The sequence below is a fragment of the Neopsephotus bourkii genome, unplaced genomic scaffold, assembly GCF_033783945.1.
Source record: "Neopsephotus bourkii isolate Nb327-2 ecotype Australia unplaced genomic scaffold, CSIRO-AGI_Nbou_v1 NB_1768, whole genome shotgun sequence".
Taxonomy (NCBI): domain Eukaryota; kingdom Metazoa; phylum Chordata; class Aves; order Psittaciformes; family Psittacidae; genus Neopsephotus; species Neopsephotus bourkii.
The window spans coordinates 3927082-3947684 of NW_026902242.1; the positions used below are offsets into that span (position 1 = coordinate 3927082).

The window sequence follows — 20603 nt, forward strand, 5'->3', positions numbered from 1 at the left end:
AGAAGGATGGTGGATTCACAACGTTAGTGACCACAATTTCTATATCATCTGCAATGGTGGCCTGGTGTTTAAAAAAACCCGTGAAGGAGATAACCCGTGGGCTCCTTTCTGCTCCAGGACTGCTGGTAGATAGCACATGGGACACTAGGACAGTAATCTTTTGTCCCAAGGTGAATTTGCGAGCCTCTTCAATATTCATGATGACCGCTGCCACAGCCCTTAGGCATCCGGGCCATCCTTTGCTCGCTTCATCCAGCTGCTTTGAAAAATATGCCACTGCCCTTCTGTAGGGCCCTAGTTTCTGAGCAAGGACCCCCAAAACTATTCCCTGTTTTTCATGAGAATATAGCCAAAAGGGTTTAGTCACATCCGGAAAGTCCCAGAGCTGGAGCTCTCATTAAATTTCTAAAAGCCTCCTCTGCTTTATCAGTCCAGCCCAAAGAGGGAGGGAGGGAGGGTTTCCCTTCAACAGTTCATATAGTGGTCTTAGCAGAACACCCTAATCACGGATCCAAAGCCTGCACCATCCTGTCATTCCCAGGAATGTCCGGAGCTCCTTGATGGTCGACGGTCATGGAGTCTTGCCAACGGCTTCTTTTCTAGCAGTTCCAAGTTCTCTCTGTCCTCCTGGTATTTCATATCTTAGGTAGGAAACTTGGGTTTGGATTAGTTGGGCCTTTTGTCTGGATACCCGATAACCACTCAGTCCCAGAAAATGGAACAATTCCACTGCCTACCGGATGCATTCTTCCCGTGTTTCTGTAGCAATTCACAGGTCATCCAGATACTGTAACAGAGTCCCCATCTGAGCAGGTGGCTTCCATGATTCTAGTTCTCATGCCAGCTGATTTCCAAAACTGGCTGGACTGTTTTTAAACCCCTGTGGTAATACTGTCCAAGTTAATTGAGTTTCCCTTCCTGCATCAGGATTTACCCATTCAAAAGCAGGTAAATTTTGGCTTTCTTTGGCTAACGGTAAGCAAAAGAAAGCGTCCTTGAAATCCAGGACGGCAAACCATTGCTGATTATTATTCAATTTAGTCAATAAGTCATGCAAATTAGCTACTACCGGATGAATATCCTCTGCAATTTTGTTGCTTGCCCTGAGATCATGAACCAGTGTGCAACTTTTCCCATCATATTCCTTTACTGTCCAGATAGGAGTATTATATTCCAATTCACATTCAATTAATAATCTGTATTTTAAAACTTATCTGTTTTTTTTATTCCCTTTGCTCTTCTAATTTGAAGGGATACTGTTTTATTCTAATTGGGCAGGCCCCCCTTTTTTATTTCCACTTTAACAGGCAAAGCGTTTTTTGCCTCACTTGGAACTTCAGATGCCCGTACTCCCACATACACCTGATTAAGGATTCCTTCTGTTTCAGGGAGGTCCTCCTTTTTGCTTTTCTGTTGAATTAAAGATAAACTCAAAACCGCAGTTAATTGTTTTTAACTCTGAATTCCATTTTGCCTTCTTTAAATGTTGCTTCCTGCCCTAATAAAGATTTTAGAGAATTTGGCATGCATAAAAATTTATGCATTCCTATTTGTTTTCCCAATTTGTACTTTAAAGGTTTCAGGAAGAATGCCTCTCCTTTTTTTTATCTTTTTTTTTTTTCTTTTTCTTGGTGGCCAGTAGCTCCCACATCTGTAACGAATTCTTTTCTCTCTGATTTAACACCAAAGAAGTTGCTCCTGTATCCACCAAAATTCCGCTTTATTTCCTCTCATCCCTACTTTTAATGTAACCAGTGGATCTGCTAGGGTAGATTCCCCAGGTCCCAATGGCAGGGATTTTCAGTGTTTCCTTTTTGAGGAGTGGAAAAGCTACTTACTTTTCAAGGAGCATGATAGGTGGATCTCTGTGAGTGAGGCAGCGGCTGTTTCCACCTTTGGCAGACAAACGTCTTCTGCCCTGTTACCAATACACGTGAGCAAGGGCACTGCTGAAAGTGAGCTGTCTGGAATGGGCAAGAGCACAAGAGAGGCTTCAATGGCAAAGCTGGTTCTGGTTCTCTTGTTTGTGGAGCAAGGGAGTAGGAATACATTGCTGGAGGTGGCACGTTCCAGCTCTCGAGTGTGTTGGCAACGGTGCATCCTTTCTCAAGGTGACACAAAGAGCTGCCAGTGGTCCCAGCGTCTACATCGCTAGGCAGCTCTGAAGGGGCCCTGCAGCAATGTGGGGTCTGTCTCTGGTGTCTGAAGGATGAGAAGGGTGCAGGCAAGCAGCTGCGTGGTTGATGTCCTTGTGGCAGGATGCCATGTGGGGCCATGTGCTGGAGCTGTGGCACGGCCTGTTTTGGCAGTGGCCCGTAGATGTCACTGGGGGAAGTAGCCCGTGCCCTGCAAAGGTGAGCAATGCTGCCAGTTCCTGGAGGAGAATAAGGCCGGGCTGGCAGGGACTAGGATGAGAGAGGGGCTTGAGCTCCTGGGTAGCAGTGGGGGCTTTGTCTTTAAGTGGGCCTCTGAGGTTGTAGGGCAGAGCTTTGGGGTCCTGTCAGAGGCTGCTCATGCTGGATCTCATCCCGTGTAAGGCAGGTGGCTGCTTTTTTATTTCTCCCCAGGGTGGTGTTTGGGAATTGTGTGCATCCTCAGCTGAGGGTTTTCCAGGTCAGTTGCTGAGGAGCTGGTGGGGCAGGCACAAGAGAGCTGTTTTGTGCAGGTGCTGTAGGTACAGCTAATAGAAAGGAAGCCCTGACCCCCTCTGTTCTTCTTGCGTGGTGAAAGTCTCTCCAGAATTGGAAGCACCACTGAGGATGGGGTTTGTTTCTGGCGGCAATTTGATTGATGAAGCAATCAAGTCATGTTGTCACAAAATCAAGTCCCAGTCAAGTCATGTTGACACAAAAATGTCAAGTTGAGCACTGGGAATGTCTGTGTGCGGCCTTGGAGGGTGGATTGCAGGTTGGCCGGGGCTTGGAGCAAGCTGCTGTAGTGTGAGGTGTCCCTGGCTGTGGCAGGGGCTGGGAACTGAACGATCTTGAGGGTCTTTCCTACCCCAAGCGTTGTAGGATTCTGTGATTCCTTCAGGCCATGACAGTGTACCGTTAGCCTCCACCCCGCATGAGACTTTTGCAGTGGCTGGATGTAGCTGTTAAAGGGTGAGCGGGTCCTGCTGGTCACTGCTTGGCTCTGCAGTGGGCGGATCAGCTCATGGATGGGAATCGGGGAGTCTCGGTTGGAGCGATGTTGCTGCCGGTGCAGTGCTGTGGTCGCCGTTGGCACTTGCTGTTGTTTGCCCTTCAGGAGCCGCACGAGAGAGAGCAGGCAAGGTGGAGAGCTGCTGCGTTTCCTCCTTCTCTACAGCAGCTATTCCAAAAGGCCATTTTTGTGTCCTAGAAATACCTTGTCATGAGCTACTCTGTGCCCAGGGTGCATGGAGCCTGTGGGCCAGTGAGAGTGGGATGCTTTTCCCAGTGCTTGCGAGTCAGGTTTACTTCAGTTAGGCTTCCCCTGTCACTCCAGAAATAGAAATGGGTTGTGGCCCTTGATGATATTAGGGTAGAGTGTTGTGCTATTGGCAGAAGCCTCCTTCCTCTGCAGGGGGAGGATATGGAAGCCAGACGCCACGGGGTACCCTGTGCTTTTACCTGTGAGGCCAGAGACAGGACAGGAGGAAGTGAGATGGAAAACCCACCTGACTCCTAGATTTCCTAGATGGAAAACACACCAAGCTACGGGTACACGAACTGCAAGGAAGAACGAGCAGAAATGGCAGTTCCCCTTTAATTGGAGAGGCGTTCAGCACAGCCGGAACCGACCGAGACAGAGGTGGAAACACAGCCCTACCATCTGCCATGGACTGATCCACACTGCACTGGAAGAGGGGCAAGGTCCAGAGCACCTGCAATATACCAGTGACATTGGAGTGGCTGCAGTGCGTGTTGCTGTGGTTGGTGTGGCTGCAGCAGCTGTTGCTGGGATTGCAGTTCTGCAGTTCCTTTTGCAGTGCTTGCAGTGTCTGCAGTGCCTGTTGCTGTTGCTGGAGTAGCTGCAGTTTCTGTTTCTGTGGTTGGAGGCGGCACATGCCAGCTCTCCGGTGGGTTGGCAATGGTGCTGAACGCATCCTTTGTCAATTTGACACAAAGACCAGCTGCCGCTGGTCCCAGCGTGTGCATCAATAGGCAGCTCTGAAGGGGCCCTGCAGCCCAGTAAACAACAGTGATGCACAATACAGTTGCTGAGCACCCTCAGGTCTGTGCCCAGCCCGACCCAAGCAGTGGTTGGTACCTTTTGGGTAACTCCCTCCAGGTTAGATCGTGGGCATGACGTGGTGTGGTGTGGAATCCCCCTCTGGGTAGTTTGGGTGAGGTGTCCTGTCTCTGCTCCCTCCTGGCTTCCCGTGCCCCTCCCCATGGCAGAGCATGGGAGACTGAAAAGTGCTTGATGGTGGTGAGTGCCTACTGAGCAACAACTGAAACCTCCGTGTGTTATCTGCAGTGTCCTGAGACTGAAGCCCAACCACAGCACTGCGCCAGCTGCCAGGAAAAAAATACCTCTATGCCAGCTGAAATCAGGACAGTGTCTACTTTTACTCCATAGCAGTGATGTCATGGCAGGTCTCACACTGTCCGTGCGTGTGCCCACCGCGCAGCGTTTCCTAGCGCTTGCGGAGCCGGGGCAACACCATCTTCTTCCTCCTCTTCTTTGGTGGGGCCCTGCTGTGCTGGGAGGACTCTTGGTCTGTGGTGGTGCTGGCTGGCTCAGGGCGCTTGGGCGGCCTGAAGCGTGTCCGAAGCACTCTTGGCTGCCTGTAGAGTGCCTCGTGCACCAGTGTGTCTGTGCTTGGTGCATGGTGCAGGGACGCAGGCGAGGGGCTGGCATGTGGTCTCTGCAGTGTCAGGCGGGTTAGAAGCACCCTGGGCTGCCTGTGGAGTGCTTCCTGCACCAGCTTGTCTATGAGGGATGCTTGGCGCAGGGGTGCAGGCAAGGGGTTGGCCTGTGGGCTCTGCTGTTTCAAGTGGGTTCGAAGCACCCTGGGCTGGCTGGAGGGGCTCAGGCTCAGATCCTGTGTAGTTGGTGTCAGGGGTTCCCTGCAGGGTGTCTGTGCAGCGTGGTCCCCTGCAGCCTCCGCAGCCTCCTCGGAGCTCTGCCCTGAGCTCTCCAGAGAGCTCTCAGTTAAGGGGTGCGAGGGGCTGAGTTGCGGGCCGTTGCCGCGGGCCTGGCACTCCAAGAAGTCAAGGAGCTCCGTGAAGAAGTCGGTGATGGTGAGGCTGTTGGGGGAATGGAGACATGAGGGACAGCGTGCTCAGTGTCACCTACCCCCCCCCCCCCGCGCCCCCCGCCACGCTGCCACCCTGTGGAACGTACTCGGAGAGTTCAGGGTACTGGCAGAGGAATGCAGGCCAGTCGGGGACATCTGGGATGGTGTCACCTCTGTGTGCGGTGTCAGAGCAGGCGAGCTGATGGCTGAAGCTGGTGTCCGCTGCCTGCTCGGGAAGGGCCTCTGTGAAGGTGGCTGTTCCGTGCTGGAGCAGCTGCATGGGCTGTGCCAGAGCTGCTGGGGTGGTCACTGCTGCTGCAAAAGCAAGCAAAGGCAAGGCAGGCGCAGGGCGATGCAAGCTTTGCTCAGCTTGGCTGCCTGTGCTCAGGCTCCTCAGCCCCCAGTGCTCACCTGTGGGGTTCTCGAAGGTGGGCAGAGCCGGGCCAAGCCAGTGGGGCCTGGCAGAGTGGCCAGTGTCCTCCATGGGTGCTCGGTCCTTGGTGGAGGTCGCCTCCTGGCCATGGGCGCAGGGTAGCTGTGCTGCGGGGGGGAGCTGCACGGGGGGCCCTGACCCTCCCTGAGCCAGGTGGTGGTGACCAGGCAGGTCCTGGGTAGGCCCCAAGGGCAGCAGCACCCCCGGGACGGGGGGTAGGTCACGAGTAGAGGGACGTCTCGCCATGGGCAGAGCGCTGGGGCTCAGACCAGACACTTGCAATGGCACTGGCAGGTGGAGGGGAAACCTCTCTGTTGGGAGAAGCAGAGGGAGGTGCTGGGGTGAGAAAGTGGCCGGCAGAGCGGGCCTGGGGTTACCTGCGGGGCAGGAGCATCAGGAGGAGCAGGAGCTGCTGCTGTACCTGCCGTGACCGTTGGTCAGTGTCAGTTGGGCTTGGGCCAACGCCCCCTCTCCAAGAGGAGCCACCCAAGGTTCCACCAATGGTGGCTGCTCTGGCAGCCTGGCAGACAATGGAAGCCAATGCTTCCCCTTGCAGTGGTTTCCTGCCCTGCTGATGATTCCCTGTCCTAAGTCATGCTTTCCCAGCCCACGATGGTTTCCCATCCCAGTGATGTTTTCTGGGGAGGTGAATTTCATGTGCAAGGAGCAGGGATGGGTCTGTCAGCGCTGTCCCTGCGAAGCTGATGGGTGTGCTTCCCAATGTTTTGCAGTGGTGGTGGTGGGAAGGCGGCTGGTGGCAGTTTTGGGTTGTTCTTGTCCTCGTCCCTCTGTGGTGTGGGCCAGAGCTCAGTCTGGATCTGGCTGTTGGGGCAGCAAAGCTGTGGCATTCTTTGGCCTTTCCCCTGCACGAGTCTATGTATGTGTGTATATATATCTACAAGTATGTATCTACATGAGTGTGTGTACATATGATTTTTTGTCTCTATATAAATACATACAGAGAGATATATGTGTGCACGCATTGCAGTGCTTCATCCCGGCACTTGGAATTAGGGCTTTTCTTTTTGGCATGCTGTGCTGTGATTCGCTGTTGTTTGCTGTGCTGAGCTGCGCAGTACTGTGCTGTGCACTGCTGTGCTGTGTGTGCTGTGCAGTGCTGTGCACTTGTTTGCTGTGCTCTTGTCTGCTGTTGCCTTTCCCTGGACTGGCCGTGAATCACGTGTTGAGAGTGTTGCTTGCCTGAAAGGTCAGGTGTTTTTTCCGGCAGAGAAACATTTTCAAGACACAGAAAGGTAGCAAGTGGGAACAGGATTTAATTTCATTTCCTATGGGAAGAAGGTGTTCCCTGTGAGGGTGCTGAGGCGCTGGCCCAGGGTGCCCAGAGAAGCTGTGGCTGCCCCATCCCTGGCAGTGTGCAAGGCCTGGTTGGACACAGGGAGCACACAGCTGGACACTTCTGCAGTAAGCTGCTCTCATGTGTGGTGTCCCTGCCCGTGGCAGTGGTTGTAATATTTATATATATATACACAGACTGCAATCGTAGAATCAGAGAACGGTTTTGATTGGAAGCGACATTCAAGCTCATCCAGCTTCAACCCCCTGCCACAGGCAGGGACAGACACCTCCCACTAGAGCAGGCTGCTCCAAGCCACTGTGTCCAGCCTGGCCTTGAACAGTGCCTGGGATGGAGCACCAGAGGTTCTCGGTGCAATGTGTGGCAGCGTCTCACCACCCTCACAGTAGAGAACATCTTCTTCATATCTAAATCTACCCTCTTTCCGATAGAAGCCGTTCTGCTTTGTCCTATTACTATGTCACCTTGTAAAAAGTCCTTCTCCGGCTTCCTTGTAGGTCCCCTTTGTGTGTTGAAAGGCTCCTCTGAGGCCTAGGTGGAGCCTTCTCTTCTCCAGGCTGATGAGCCCCAACTCTGCCTGTCTTCCCAGGAGAGGTGCTCCAGCCCTCTGATCATCTTCACGGCCTTCTCTGGACCCTCTGCAACAGGTGAAAATCCCTGTTGTGTAGGGGACCCAGAGCTTAATTGCAGGTGGGGTCTCATGACAGCAGATGAGAGGGAGAGAATCAGCTCCCTGGGCCTGCTGCTGGTGCTTCTTGTGCTGCAGGCTGGGATACAGTTGGCTTTCTGGGCTGCGAGCGTACACTGCTTCAGTGAAGACGTTGCAGGTACCAGAGGCAGGGTCACCTCTTTCTGTACGCAGCATTTGGTGGCTTATTGCACCCCTGCATATGGCTCTGTATGGGAGTATCGGGCTTCTCGCCCTGTTAGTGGTAGCCTGAGTGGCTATAAACACATTTTCTGTTGTGCGTGCTGATGAGAACTGATTCGGAGAAAACTCCAGGCGCAAACTTGCCAACAAAGTTTTCACGCTGACAAGCAGGTATTCTTTATTGCGGTGCCAGGAGGCACGGGGGATAGCGCCTCCTAACGTGTGTTCCCCAGTTGCCACACAAGCCATCCTTTTATAGTCCCTGGCCATACACACATACATGCATACATATCCATGAGGCTGCATAGGGCTTACATCATTTTCCAGAAAGTTCCCCGCATGCGTACCGAATTGGGGTGGTGGTCTCTGAGGGTCCTTTACTTCTTCCATCAATCTTCATCACTTGTGGCAGCCTTTGAAGCACGGGCAGTAGATGCTCATACCAGTTTAATTGGTTCGTTAGCACCAGAGGCATCATAATCCTCCTGTCCTCCTACTTATCAGTTAGTTTAACTGTAGCCCATCCTGGACACCTGCCATTCCCAGATACTCCTTATCCCTGTCTCCTGTTCTTCTAGACTGTTTCACTTAAAACTGTGTCAACTATAGCGATTTATCTCGTGAGAATTCTCAGTATATTCTCTAGCTGTACTCTGTTTGTTTTTTCCTCTGTGTATCATGCATGTCAATAATTTTCCATTGCTACTGTTACAAAGCCATCAAACTTAACATTACTTAAAATGAATTCCAAAGGTTTCTATATTCCATTTTGTGATTTTGTGCCCCCTTGTCTCATAGCCTTGACATGGGAACTGGGTCTGCTGTGCAAACTGTCCTCTAGTTCGTTGGGTTGAATCAGCTCTCCCATTCTCCTAAAATTAAGTGACCAAAGCGTCAGGAAGTGGATACAGAGCATCACTGTGAGGCCTTAGTAAAACTGCTGCATGGGTATACTCTATCTAGGGGATAAAGTTTTAGAAGCTTCTACAAATAGAAGAGCTGGAAGCCTTTTTTTCAAAATGACTCTTTGTGCCCTGCAGAAAGCCACATAAGTGCATCAGGATTTCGTCTGCTTCCAAACCTCTGCCAACACTAAGCATGATAAAGGTTATTTGGACCTGTTTTGTGATGGATGAGAATTTGATAGGTTATCAGCAGCAATCTGTTGTCAAATATTCCTCCAGATGATCTTTTTCACACCCGGCCTTCCAACACACATTTGATTGCACTTCAGGTAATATTGCCAGGTAGACAGTCCTTCACTGCAGGTTTAGGTAATGATAGAACTAAATGTCTCCTCTTTGTTTAAAAGCAAACACATGGAATGATGTAGTCTAGACCTAGAAATTAGACTGCCTGGTGGTCAGATGTTTTAACCTTAAGATAAAACACAGTAATACTTTTAACAGTGAAACAACGAAAACTATTACTTGAAGATTAGTCTTGGCTTATAGCTTCTTTTACTCCTGTGTGCATGAGAGAACTGGTTTCTGGTATCATTTTTTCGTAAGGGAAAGATTTTGATAGAGAAATTTGCTCCTTTTTTATCCTTTATTTTCCTCATTTGCTTTCTATTCCTTTTTATGCACAGATATACCTCATGGCTTCTTGCATCTTTTATCCCAACGGGTACTGTGTATTCCAGAAATTTGCAACTTTTATTTAGCTATTCCATTTTTCCCTTTATCATTCCATTAGGAAATAAAAATCACCACTTCTGAAGTGCCTTTTCGTTTTGTCATCTCAGATGTTCGTCATCTGCTGCTTTCTGTGTTGAGGAGTGGGTTTTGATGGTGGTTGGTGTTTTTTTTGTGTTGGGGTTGGGTTTTATTAGTACCCATGCTAGTGGAGGTCAATTGAATGGGTTTGTGTTTGTGAGTGGCTTTAGGTGTTTTGCCCTTTGCCCTGACAAAATGGATAGGTATAACCCTGATAGCTGATAATGTTGGGCTACTGCATAAGCATCATTTGCTTGCATTATTGTGTGCCTGAGAGAGATTTACAGTCGCGCTCACCTGAATAAATAACTTGAGTTTTGCAACACTGAAACAGAAGAAGTTAAAGATTTGAAGTTCGCTGAGGATACATATGTATAATTTAACACCGTTGGGTAAAAGATGTAAATTTTGAGCTTGAATGTGTGGGAAACATGATTTTCTGTCATTACATAGTCACAGGCATGTCTCTAAAGCGATGCCAAATTATAATATTTGCATAAATATTTATATAAATATGCTATAGTTGCATAGCATTGGTAGGGGGTTTATAGCTAACTTAATTTACCATTTCACTGTGAGACTGGGTTGAAGTAACAGCTAAGTGCTTCCAGAATGGAAAACAGCATTCCTTTGAGTTCCTGGAGTTTGGGGTTTAGCGATGCAGATTCTGGTGTTGCCTTTTACATGGAAATCGATATGCATGTGAAGTGAATATTGTGAATTGCATCTTTTAACGTACAACACCCAGGCTCCGTGTTTCTGAAGTAGATGCTGTTCCATGAATAAATAGGGGAAAAAATGGTAATGGGGTATTGGAAGGATTCTCTCCTATATTTTTACTAAGACATGCTGAACTATATATGCTAAGATTAGCATAGGTCTGGCTTTATCTGATACTTTGTGTATTTATGCAGCCCAGAATAATAAGACCACTTAAAACCATGGATATTTCATTTCTCTGGGTGGGTTTTGTGGTTTTATTTTGGGGGGGGCGGGTGTGTTTATTTTGCCTTTTGCTGTAGCAAATCATGATCATGGAGCTCTTCACTGCAATTTGGTGAAGGAGAGAAATGGAATCTCAGCTTCTACCTTGTTGTTCAAGTTATCTTGAGCTAAAAGCAAAGTAGTGGAATAACCTTGTAGAATAACAGAGTGGGAATTCACAGGGTGGGAATACATTTCCAGAAAAAGGAAAGCAGTGTAATACTTAACTGTTTCTTCTTATGGGATATGTGGGAGTCCTTCACATGAGGACATATATGTGGAATTGAAGCTCGTGGTAATTGTTGGTGCATTCTCATCAGCATGATATTTTTTCTGTGATTTTTGAAAGGATCAATCCCTTGAAGCAATTTACGTAATAACTTTGTGGTGGGTGATTCTCCTATTTTTATTTATGTTTTTTTTCTTGTGCCTGGTTCACTAAGATGCAATACCTTTGCTCCTCGGTACAGTAAATGTACTCTGTAATATCTATTATGGTACAGTCAAAGGATAATTTATTGTCAGATAGGAAAGTAGGTCAACACTAATGTCACTTGATGATCAACCCCCCAAGTTTAATAAAACACCTCACCAGCATGCATTCCGCGCAGTGCTTGATGTTTTATTAGGACTACAGTACCTTACAGTACCTAGCTAGAGCGGGAGTGTAATTACTGAGCTGTCAGGGTGATAAGTGGGATTAATGGCAGGCTGGTGCACTTTAGTCTGCAGAGTGCTCAGAGAAGCAGAAGATGGTATTATTATAAGCGAAAGTCTGGCCTGGCATATTCATGGCACCCTTCCCTCCTCCCCAAAACTCACATTCCAGTTTGTGTTACCACCACCACCACCCCCCCCCCTCCCAGTAGGTGACATTTCCAACAGCTGTTACTTGTGGAAACAGCTCAAAAATCCAAAGGAAAATAATGTGCTGAAGATGCTTGTTCGCCACAATGGGGAATGTGTGCACTGCTTGTCATAGAACGTACCGTCAGACTGGTTTGGGTTGGAAAGGACCTTCAGCTCATCCATCTTCAATACCTGCCACAGGCAGGGACACCTCACACTAGAGCAGGCTGCTCCAAGCCCCTGTGTCCAATCTGGCCTTGAACACTGCCAGGGATGGGGCAGCCACAGCTTCTCTGGGCACCCTGTGCCAGTGCCTCAGCACCCTCACAGGGAAGAGCTTCTGCCTTAGATCTAACCTGAACTTCCCATTTCAGTGTGAACCCATGTCCTGGGTTCAGCAGTAGCAGTCATTTTTCTCTTTCTTGGTAGCTGGTGCAGTGCTGTGTTTTGACTTTCAGCTGGGAACAGAGCTGATAACAATGACGTTTTGGTTTGGCCAAGGACTTTGTGGGCCTCATGCTGTGCCAGGGAGGAGGGAAGCTGGGAGGAAGCAGAGACAGGACACCTGAGCCAAACTGACCAAAGAGGTCTTCCATACCACAGCACGTCATGCCCTGGATGTAACTGGGGAGTTACCCGGAAGGGCAGGTGGACTGCAGGGGCTGGAGAAGGTATTGGTCGGTGCTTGGTCGGGCTGGAGGGGGGGGCGAGTTATCGGTCGCCTGGTGATGGGGTGTTGTATTCTCTTCCCTTGTTATTTCCTTTATCATTACTATTATTGGTGGTAGCAGTAGTGATTTGTGTTATACCTTAGTTACTAAACTGTTCTTATCTCAACCCGTGGGAGTTGCATTCTTTCTGATTCTCCTCTCCGTCCCTCCAGGAGTAGGGGGAGGGCAAGAAGGGGGTGGAGTGAGTGCACAAGCTGTCTGGCTGGGGTTAAACCACGACAGTTCTTTTTGGCGCCCAACGTGGGGCTCAAAGGGGTTGAGATAACGACAGATCTGACCGGATTAATAGTCACTCGTCACAATGCTGATTTATTGGCTCTCAGAGTTGTTCCTCTTGATCTCACAGCTTCAGAATGTTGTAACTTACTTAGAGCCGGTATTTGCTGTGTTAGTGTTTATCAAGTGTGGGGCTTGGGCTAAGGTTCCTGTCTCACTGTACTTTATGGCAATGGCTTGTAATACGGGTGGGCTCCAGCAGCAGGGCGGGACGGACGTGGCCGTGGACTGGTCCCTGGCCGTCCGGCTGCTCCTCACCGTCCTGGCCCTCGCCCTCGCCTCCGTCTGCGTGAGGCTGCGGGGAGCCCAGGGAGAGCGGGCCCGGGAGCCGGTGGCTGCTGAAGCGGCCCGGGAGAGCGGCCCCGGGGACCAAGCAGGAGCGGGACCGGAGGCCGCAAGGGGACGGCTGCCGGTGGAGGAGGTCGGGGCGGTCGAGGAGCGGGAGGAGGCAGCGGAGGAGCCGAGCCCTGCGGAGGAGCCGAGCCCCGCGGCCGAGCCCAGCCCCGCGACGGCCGAGAACTTTCCCCGGAAGCCGCCCGCCGAGCCCCAGGAGGACGCAGGAGACCCCGCAGCATTTCCCAGCAAGGCAGAGGAGGAAGAGCTGGACTCAGGAAAAGAGAAGCTGGTGGTGGGAGAGCCGGCAAGCACAGCAGCTACACCAGCCCCAGTGACAAGCACAGCAGCTACACCAGCCCCAGTGACAAGTACAGCAGCATCGTTTGAGAGTTCTGAAGGTTTTGAATGGCCTTTGGGTACCCTTGGGACCTGCCTGCTGATTGTGATGGTGTTCACTATGTTGGCACACATGCAGAGTGTGTTTTACCCACCACCATTGTGTCTGATCCCAAAATTTAAGCAGAGTCGGGTTTGGGTCTTGTCTGGGGTTAGACAACAATATGGGAGGACCAAGAGGTTTTCCCCAAGGCTGGACAGTCATGAGTGGCAGGGCATGTGGGACAGTATGGGCAAGTATCTAGTCCACTGGGCCCCTCCAGTGCTTTGGAAGCATTGGAGATGGAAGGACAGTGAATTATTTTGAGCCTGGTGGGCCCATGACCCTTAAGGCCAACAGAGCAGAGATGCAACATAGAGATGGACTCATGATCGAGGGGTGGACTTAGCAATGGACACTATTGCCCAGGTTATTCACAAGTGTGAACACTGCACACAGCCTCTCCTGCTCTGAAAGACTGTTACAAGAGATGGAGCCTGACATCATGGACCAGATGGACTCAGCAGCTTTATAGGGACTGGCCCATGCACTACGATGAGAGTGCACTTAGATAAGAGTGATGGTATATTGAAAATGTGGGATCTGAGCATGACGTGAATGGTATGGAATAAGGGGTGGATAATGTCCTGGGTTCAGCAGTAGCAGTCATTTTTCTCCTTCTTGGTAGCTGGTGCAGTGCTGTGTTTTGACTTTCAGCTGGGAACAGAGCTGAAAACAATGATGTTTTGGTTTGGCCAAGGACTCTGTGAGCCTCATGCTCTGCCAGGGAGGAGGGGAGCCGGGAGGAAGCAGAGGCAGGACACCTGACCCAAACTGACCAAAGAGGTATTCCATACCACAGCACGTCATGCCCAGGGGGGAACTGGGGAGTTACCCAGAAGGGCTAAGTGAACGGCAGGGTTGGAGGAGGTATCGGTCGGTGCTTGGTCGGGCTGGATGAGGGGCGAGTTATCGGTCGGCTGGTGATGGGGTGTTGTATTCTCTTCCCTTGTTATTTCCTTTATCATTACTATTATTGGTGGTAGCGGTAGTGATTTGTGTTATACCTTAGTTACTAAACTGTTCTTATCTCAACCTGTGGGAGTTGCATTCTTTCTGATTCTCCTCTCCATCCCTCCGAGAGTAGGGGGAGGGCAAGAAGGGGGGGGAGTGAGTGGACAAGCTGTCTTGTCTGGGGTTAAATTACGACAACCCATCACCCCTTGTCCGATCACTACAGTCCCTGATGCAGAATTCCTCTCCAGCATCCTTGTAGCCCCCTTCAGACACTGGAAGCTGCTCTGAGGTCTCCACGCAGCCTTATGCTGCTAGGTGCCATTCTAGTCATTTTTTACATGAAATTATTCTCTATATAATCGAAATAAATGCTTTTGATGTGAAATGCCATTCTTTTGTTCTTGGACACAGGACTGTTGTATTTTAAAGGGGACTATGTTTAGGAGAGTGAAGATCAAAAAGTCGGAATGGGATTGTTGCCTTTTTTAAACCACCCCTGTTCTTTCCTTCCTGCCTACTAGGCAAAATGATCATCCAGGCCCGCATACTTGTGTATTTTGTCTAGTGTATCTCCTTTTTCTCCAGCTTCTAGTACTAAAACTTTACAGCCTTTCAGTCTGCTTAGAATGCTAAGACCTCTTGACTCAGTGCTCTGGCCACATCAACCCTCTGAGGTCCTGACTGGCCTGCTTTTGCTTGTTAAGGCTTTCAGAACATGGGTCTATCAGTGGGTAGTGCTGGGCAGCATATATTTAAGGTATATTGAAATCACAGCTAAACTTACTGTGCTCTTCCAGTAACGAGTGGTGTCCCTCAGGGATCAGTGTTGGGACCTGTCTTGTTTAACATCTTCGTCACTGACATGGACAGTGGGATTGAGTGCGCCCTCAGCAAGTTTGCCGATGACACCAAGCTGTGTGGTTCAGTTGATACGCTGGAGGGAAGGAATGCCATCCAGAGGGACCTTGACAAGCTTGTGAGGTGGGCTGATGCCAACCTCATGAAGTTTAACCATGCCAAGTGCAAGGTCCTGCACCTGGGTTGGAGCAATCCCAGGCACAGCTACAGGCTGGGCAGAGAAGAGATTCAGAGCAGCCCTGCGGAGAAGGACTTGGGGGTGCTGGTCAATGAGAAAATGAACATGAGCCGGCTTCAGTGTGCGCTTGCAGCCCAGAAAGCCAACCGTATCCTGGGCTGCATCAAAAGGAGCGTGACCAGCAGATCGAAGGAGGTGATCCTGCCCCTTTATTCTGCTCTCGTGAGACCTCACTTGGAGTATTGTGTGCAGTTCTGGTGTCCTCAACATAAAAAGGACATGGAACTGTTGGAACAAGTCCAGAGGAGGGCCACGAGGATGATCAGGGGACTGGAGCACCTCCCATATGAAGATCGGCTGAGAAAGTTGGGGCTGTTCAGCCTGGAGAAGAGAAGGCTGCGTGGAGACCTCATAGCAGCCTTCCAGTATCTGAAGGGGGCCTATAGGGATGCTGGGGATGGACTCTTCATTAGGGACTGTAGTGATAGGACAAAGGGTAATGGGTTAAAACTTAAACAGGGGAAGTTTAGATTGGTTATAAGGAGGACATTCTTTCCTGTTAGGGTGGTGAGGCACTGGAATAGGTTGTCCAGGGAGGTTGTGAATGCTCCATCCCTGGTGGTGTTCAAGACCAGGTTGGCCGAAGCCTTGGGTGACATGGTTTAGTGTGAGGTGTCTCTGCCCATCGCAGAGGAGTTGGGACTAGATGATCTTAAGGTCCTTTCCAACCCTAACTGTTCTATGATTCTATGATTGTTATGCCAGACCCCTCTAGGGCTACTAGAACTAGTAATCTGCTCTGGTGTTGGACCTGGATTTGGCTTTATCAGATTTCTTAGCTTTTGCAGCCTCTGAGACCTTTTTTTGCTTTAAACGTATCCCCTGGGATCTTTTCCCCATCACTACTAGTTCGGTGAGAGAATCCAAACAGCCTCTCCCAAGTGCCTTCACATTTTGCTGGTGCCAGTACCCAGCCAGATGATAATGAATAGGAAGGTGAAAGACTAATCTTTTACTTAACTGGCTTGGTCTTCTCTTTTATTCCACTCTTAATTGAAAATACCCAACCAAAATATCCCCAAAGCAAACCAAAAGCAGTGTCTGTGACTGACAATGAGGCCAGCTTTTCACTGCAGGTATTTGAAGCATTTCATTCCTTTTAATATGATTGTCATTTCCTTGTGCATGTAGTCCACGGTTGAAAATACCCTGTTCCAGTAACAAGTACCACTCCTAAAGGTGGACTAGAGGAACTTCAGTAGTTTGCTCAGATAATACATAAAACCCAGGTTTTCTTTCTTTTTCCATATATTGTAAAACCCACAATGAATTTACATGAATTCTGATAAAGAAAGGATCTTGAAAGAGCATCTGGGATAACTGAATGAGTTCTGAGATAATGGTAGTGTGGCATTTGACCTGTGATAGATATTTATGCGATTGGATTCTCCATCCCTGGCAGTGTTCAAGGCCAGGTTGTACAGAGCTTTGGGTGACATGGTCTAGTGTGAGGTGTCCCTGCCCATGGCAGGGGGTTGGAACTGGATGATCTTAAGGTCCCTTCCAACCCAAACCAGTCTGGGATTCTCTATGTAAAACTGAAAACATGTACTTTTACCTTTGCTTTTTAATTTATTGTTGCATTTCCTTACTGCAGATTGCATAGAATACCCTGAGAGCTTAATTCTTAGATGGGACTTGTGCATGCAACCAGAGCTGTACATCACTGTGTATGTCACTGTTAGTGACATGGGTTAGTGGTGGCCTTGGCAGTGCTGAGGTGATGGTTGGACTTGATGATCTTAAAGGTCTTTCACAGCCTGGTTGATTCTGTGATTCTGTCCTCATGGATGACTAAGGAGGAACAGCTAATAATTCCTTGCTACTTACTGTGTTTTAATACACAGTTCGGTTTTGTCATTAGGGATGACAAGAAGAGGATTTTGGGGATTTCCATTGGGAATCTTCAGTAGTCTTATTGACCCTAATGTCAATAGTATTGTTTTCAGAGGTCACAAACATATCACAGGAAACTCATAGAGAAGTGACTTGAAAATTTATCAGCGTTCTAAATCTTTGGCACATACAGGACAAAGTAATTCTGCTGTGGAAATACTGTTGCTTTTGTACATCTGATTATCCAATCTCCAGAATGTAATCCACAGTGACACTTCCAGAACTACATGAATACATACAGGTTCCCAGCACAGATGTTTTTCAAATAGAAGAATGATATGGTCAGAAGTTGAGCAGTCTTGGATGCCAGGGGAAAAGTGACTTCTATGTAATTAGGCATTGTTTCCTAATACTGGGACATCTGTAGTCCATATGTCTGTAACTGCATCCTACTGCCTGTCTTTGTAAAACGGAGTCAACAGAACATAACCAGTCAGTGTTGAATGCAAGTCAATAATGATCATGTTTTAATTTTGAGGTTTTAAATAGAAATTTAATGAAGATGCTCTCTATTATTCCTTTGTGGCTTATCCTCTACCATGGTAACTTGAAAACCTTATTGGCAGCATTTGTGTTCTTCATCTCCTTGACATGTTTTTCTTTATTCCTGTAGATGCTTAAAGTGTGCAGATGCCCCCTGTCAGAAGAGTTGCCCAACTAATCTGGACATCAAGTCATTCATCACAAGTATTGCGAACAAGGTAACATCAGGCTTAAAACATGGAAGCAGGTAGCAGCAGTCCTGTTACTGAGATTGTGTTTCAGGGTTTCTTTCTACGAAGTCTTAAATAGTTTTTACAACAGATGTGTTAAAGTTGAACAGTTCTTAATTGGCTTTAGTTCTGTTCTGGGCCTGGACAGATAATGGATAGAGCAAATGAGATCACTTTCCGATGACGTTTTGGGGTTTGATGCTTTTCATACGCAATGATATTCCAAACCCCTGAGCATTGCAATGTAATTATTGAACCTTGCTGCTACCTGAGGAATTAGTTGAAAAGCTTTTTGTTTTTTGGGGTTTTTTTTAAGAAGTGATGATAATTTGAATTTGCTTTGGGCAGCAGTTTGGCACAAAGGTGGTTATCTCAAGGAATGTTTTCCTGCAGTTTATAGTAAGACCTTCCGATGAGTACAAATGTTGTCCCTCACTTAGACTATTAATACAACGGGAATAAACAGAACCCCTCTTTGGAGGTCCTGTACCTTTTCCTTTCTTAATAGGCTGTTATACTGTAATCATCACGAAATCTTCAAAACATGAAGACTTTATTTGGATTTGTAGTTTACAGTTGACTTTTTACAGTTAGAACTAGAAACAAGGATGACATCAAAGTTGATGTGACAAGATTAATTAGGCTGCCTTGGATAGCCTAAAGATGAGTAGGTATTGACTGCCTCATACCTTTTAAAATGTGCTTCCCGTCATTAGGTGCTATGTGATTTATTTGTCTGGAGAAGTCCAATTAGACTCATAATCTACTGGGGGTGCTACAGAGATTTTTCTGGCTGCATTTTATGCTCTAACATGTCTTATTTAGATGCAGCTGAAAGGGCCAACCCAGGTAAAGCGCGAGTGAAGTGGGCAACAGCAGCACTGCCGTGTGCAAGTTAACAGCCACGTTGCTTTTACTACACAGTGTGTTGTAGTATGAGAAGAGAAGACACTGGTAAATTCTGCATCTTAACAAGAAACATTAGGATAAGAGGAGATATAAAGGTACATGTATCAATTATAACATTAACTGTGTGTTGATATGGTTTGCTGTAATTGGTATTATGTTCAGCATCTGCATGTATCCTGTCACTGCAGCATTTGTTTGCCTGAATGTAGGTACCTATTTGCAACCATACTATACTCTGTGTTGTGTTGCTGCTTATTACCTCTTCAGGAATCATGAAGCAGGCAAACAGAAGAGAGAAGGGACAAGGCGGTAATGAAACTGCCTGTCTCCATGTCATCATTGTGCTGTAGCTTGTTTAGGAAACCTAAAGCAAAATTTACGCAAGTATTATAGTAGGATGGTATTTTCTTAGTAAGAAATGAATTATGTGTTGCTTGGAGTAGGATAGGGTGATTTGTTGTTGTAACAAAACTGTTTGTTGTAACAAAAACTGTTAATAAGGAAGCAGAGAAGATGGGCTCAAGAGTGCCATGGAAGATGTCAGAACCAGGTTTTAGTAAGTCCAGATTTAAGCTGTCAGATGGCCAGTGATCAACCTTACAGAGTTTGGGCTGTTTGAAGATATTAAATCATCTTGGAAGTTACAGACGTTAGGGTTTTGCCCTGAGCAGGTGACCTGATCACTTGTGCTTTATCAGGAAATCCTGCTTTAAAAAAGCATCACCAGTGTACTGCTATTCCATCAGGAGGTTGAATAGTCTTTATGGAAAAAATGGAGTATCTTAGATGACTGAAACGTGTCTCCAGCCTTTCTTTTTGGACCCTATACCTATCTATCCATAGCTACTGTATCCACTCTGAAACTAGTTTATATGAAAGGTATACAGCAGTTTTGGTAACTGCTTTTACCTCCTATTGATGCCTGATAATTGCTTAGACAGCAGGAAGCAGCCACACGCAGGAAGCTTTAATAAGTCAGGTACTTGATTTCTGCTAGCCAAGATGTTAGGATGGGAAATTGCATCCCTCTGTGAATTCCAGTTCCAAGTGTGAGTTTACATCGGCTTGCCCATTGCTTTCTCTCCTTATCCTGTTGGAAGAAATCCAGTGGTTGTGGAAGGATTCCTCTGCAAGAGCTATAGTGCTGACTTAAACAACCAAACAGAAAACCAACACAACCCCCCCCAAACCCCAAATCCAAAACCTAAAAGTGAGGAAACCCCACAATCAAACACGTTGAGACACTCAAGGTCAGGCTGGATGAGGTTCTGGGCAACTTGATCTGGTTGAAGGTGTCCCTGCTCATTGCAGGGGTTGGACTGGATGAACTTTGAGGGTCCATCCAACCCAAACCATTCTGTTATCCTATGCTTAGCAAAGAGCTGAAGTCATGGGCTGAGAATCAAGTCCTGTGCATTTGTGGCCTCCATGTCCATGGCTGTGCCTTCTGCAATTCATGTACCAAGCAACTTCTTAGGGAAATAGATCTCTGTTCTTCCTCAAAAATAACTGTCAGTTCTTCTGGTTTTCCTTAGGAATAGGATTTCTTTTTCCAGGTATGGGTGTGTGCTACTGTTTTTGTACTACTACACTTTGTAACTCCTGTTTTGTGCCAAGCAAGCCATAGACAGGTGAAGTCATGACCCTATCAGAGAGCCATTACCATGGCTGCTCCTGCAGTGTCCTCTCCCCTCTTGTGCTCTCACTGTGGTGCCTGGGCTTCCTGCACCATACACTTTTAGAGCAGATAGAAAACAAGACAAGCACACTAAAACTCCTAATTTGATAAGTTTTTAATGGAACCAATAAGGAAATTTTCACTTTTTAATGCATTTCCCCCTAAACTTTTATCAACAGAATCAGTCAGGTATCATGCA

General features: G+C 47.9%; 1 protein-coding gene across 2 annotated transcripts in view; it reads left to right on the plus strand.

Moving 5' to 3' along the window:
• DPYD (dihydropyrimidine dehydrogenase) overlaps positions 1 to 20603 on the plus strand; it is a 361213-nt gene that overhangs the window by 95734 nt on the left and 244876 nt on the right. For both annotated transcript variants that reach the window (XM_061379095.1, XM_061379096.1), the window contains exon 4: positions 17718 to 17805. In XM_061379095.1, the coding sequence (XP_061235079.1) occupies positions 17718 to 17805 (88 nt within the window). The remainder of the gene's footprint in view (positions 1 to 17717; positions 17806 to 20603) is intronic.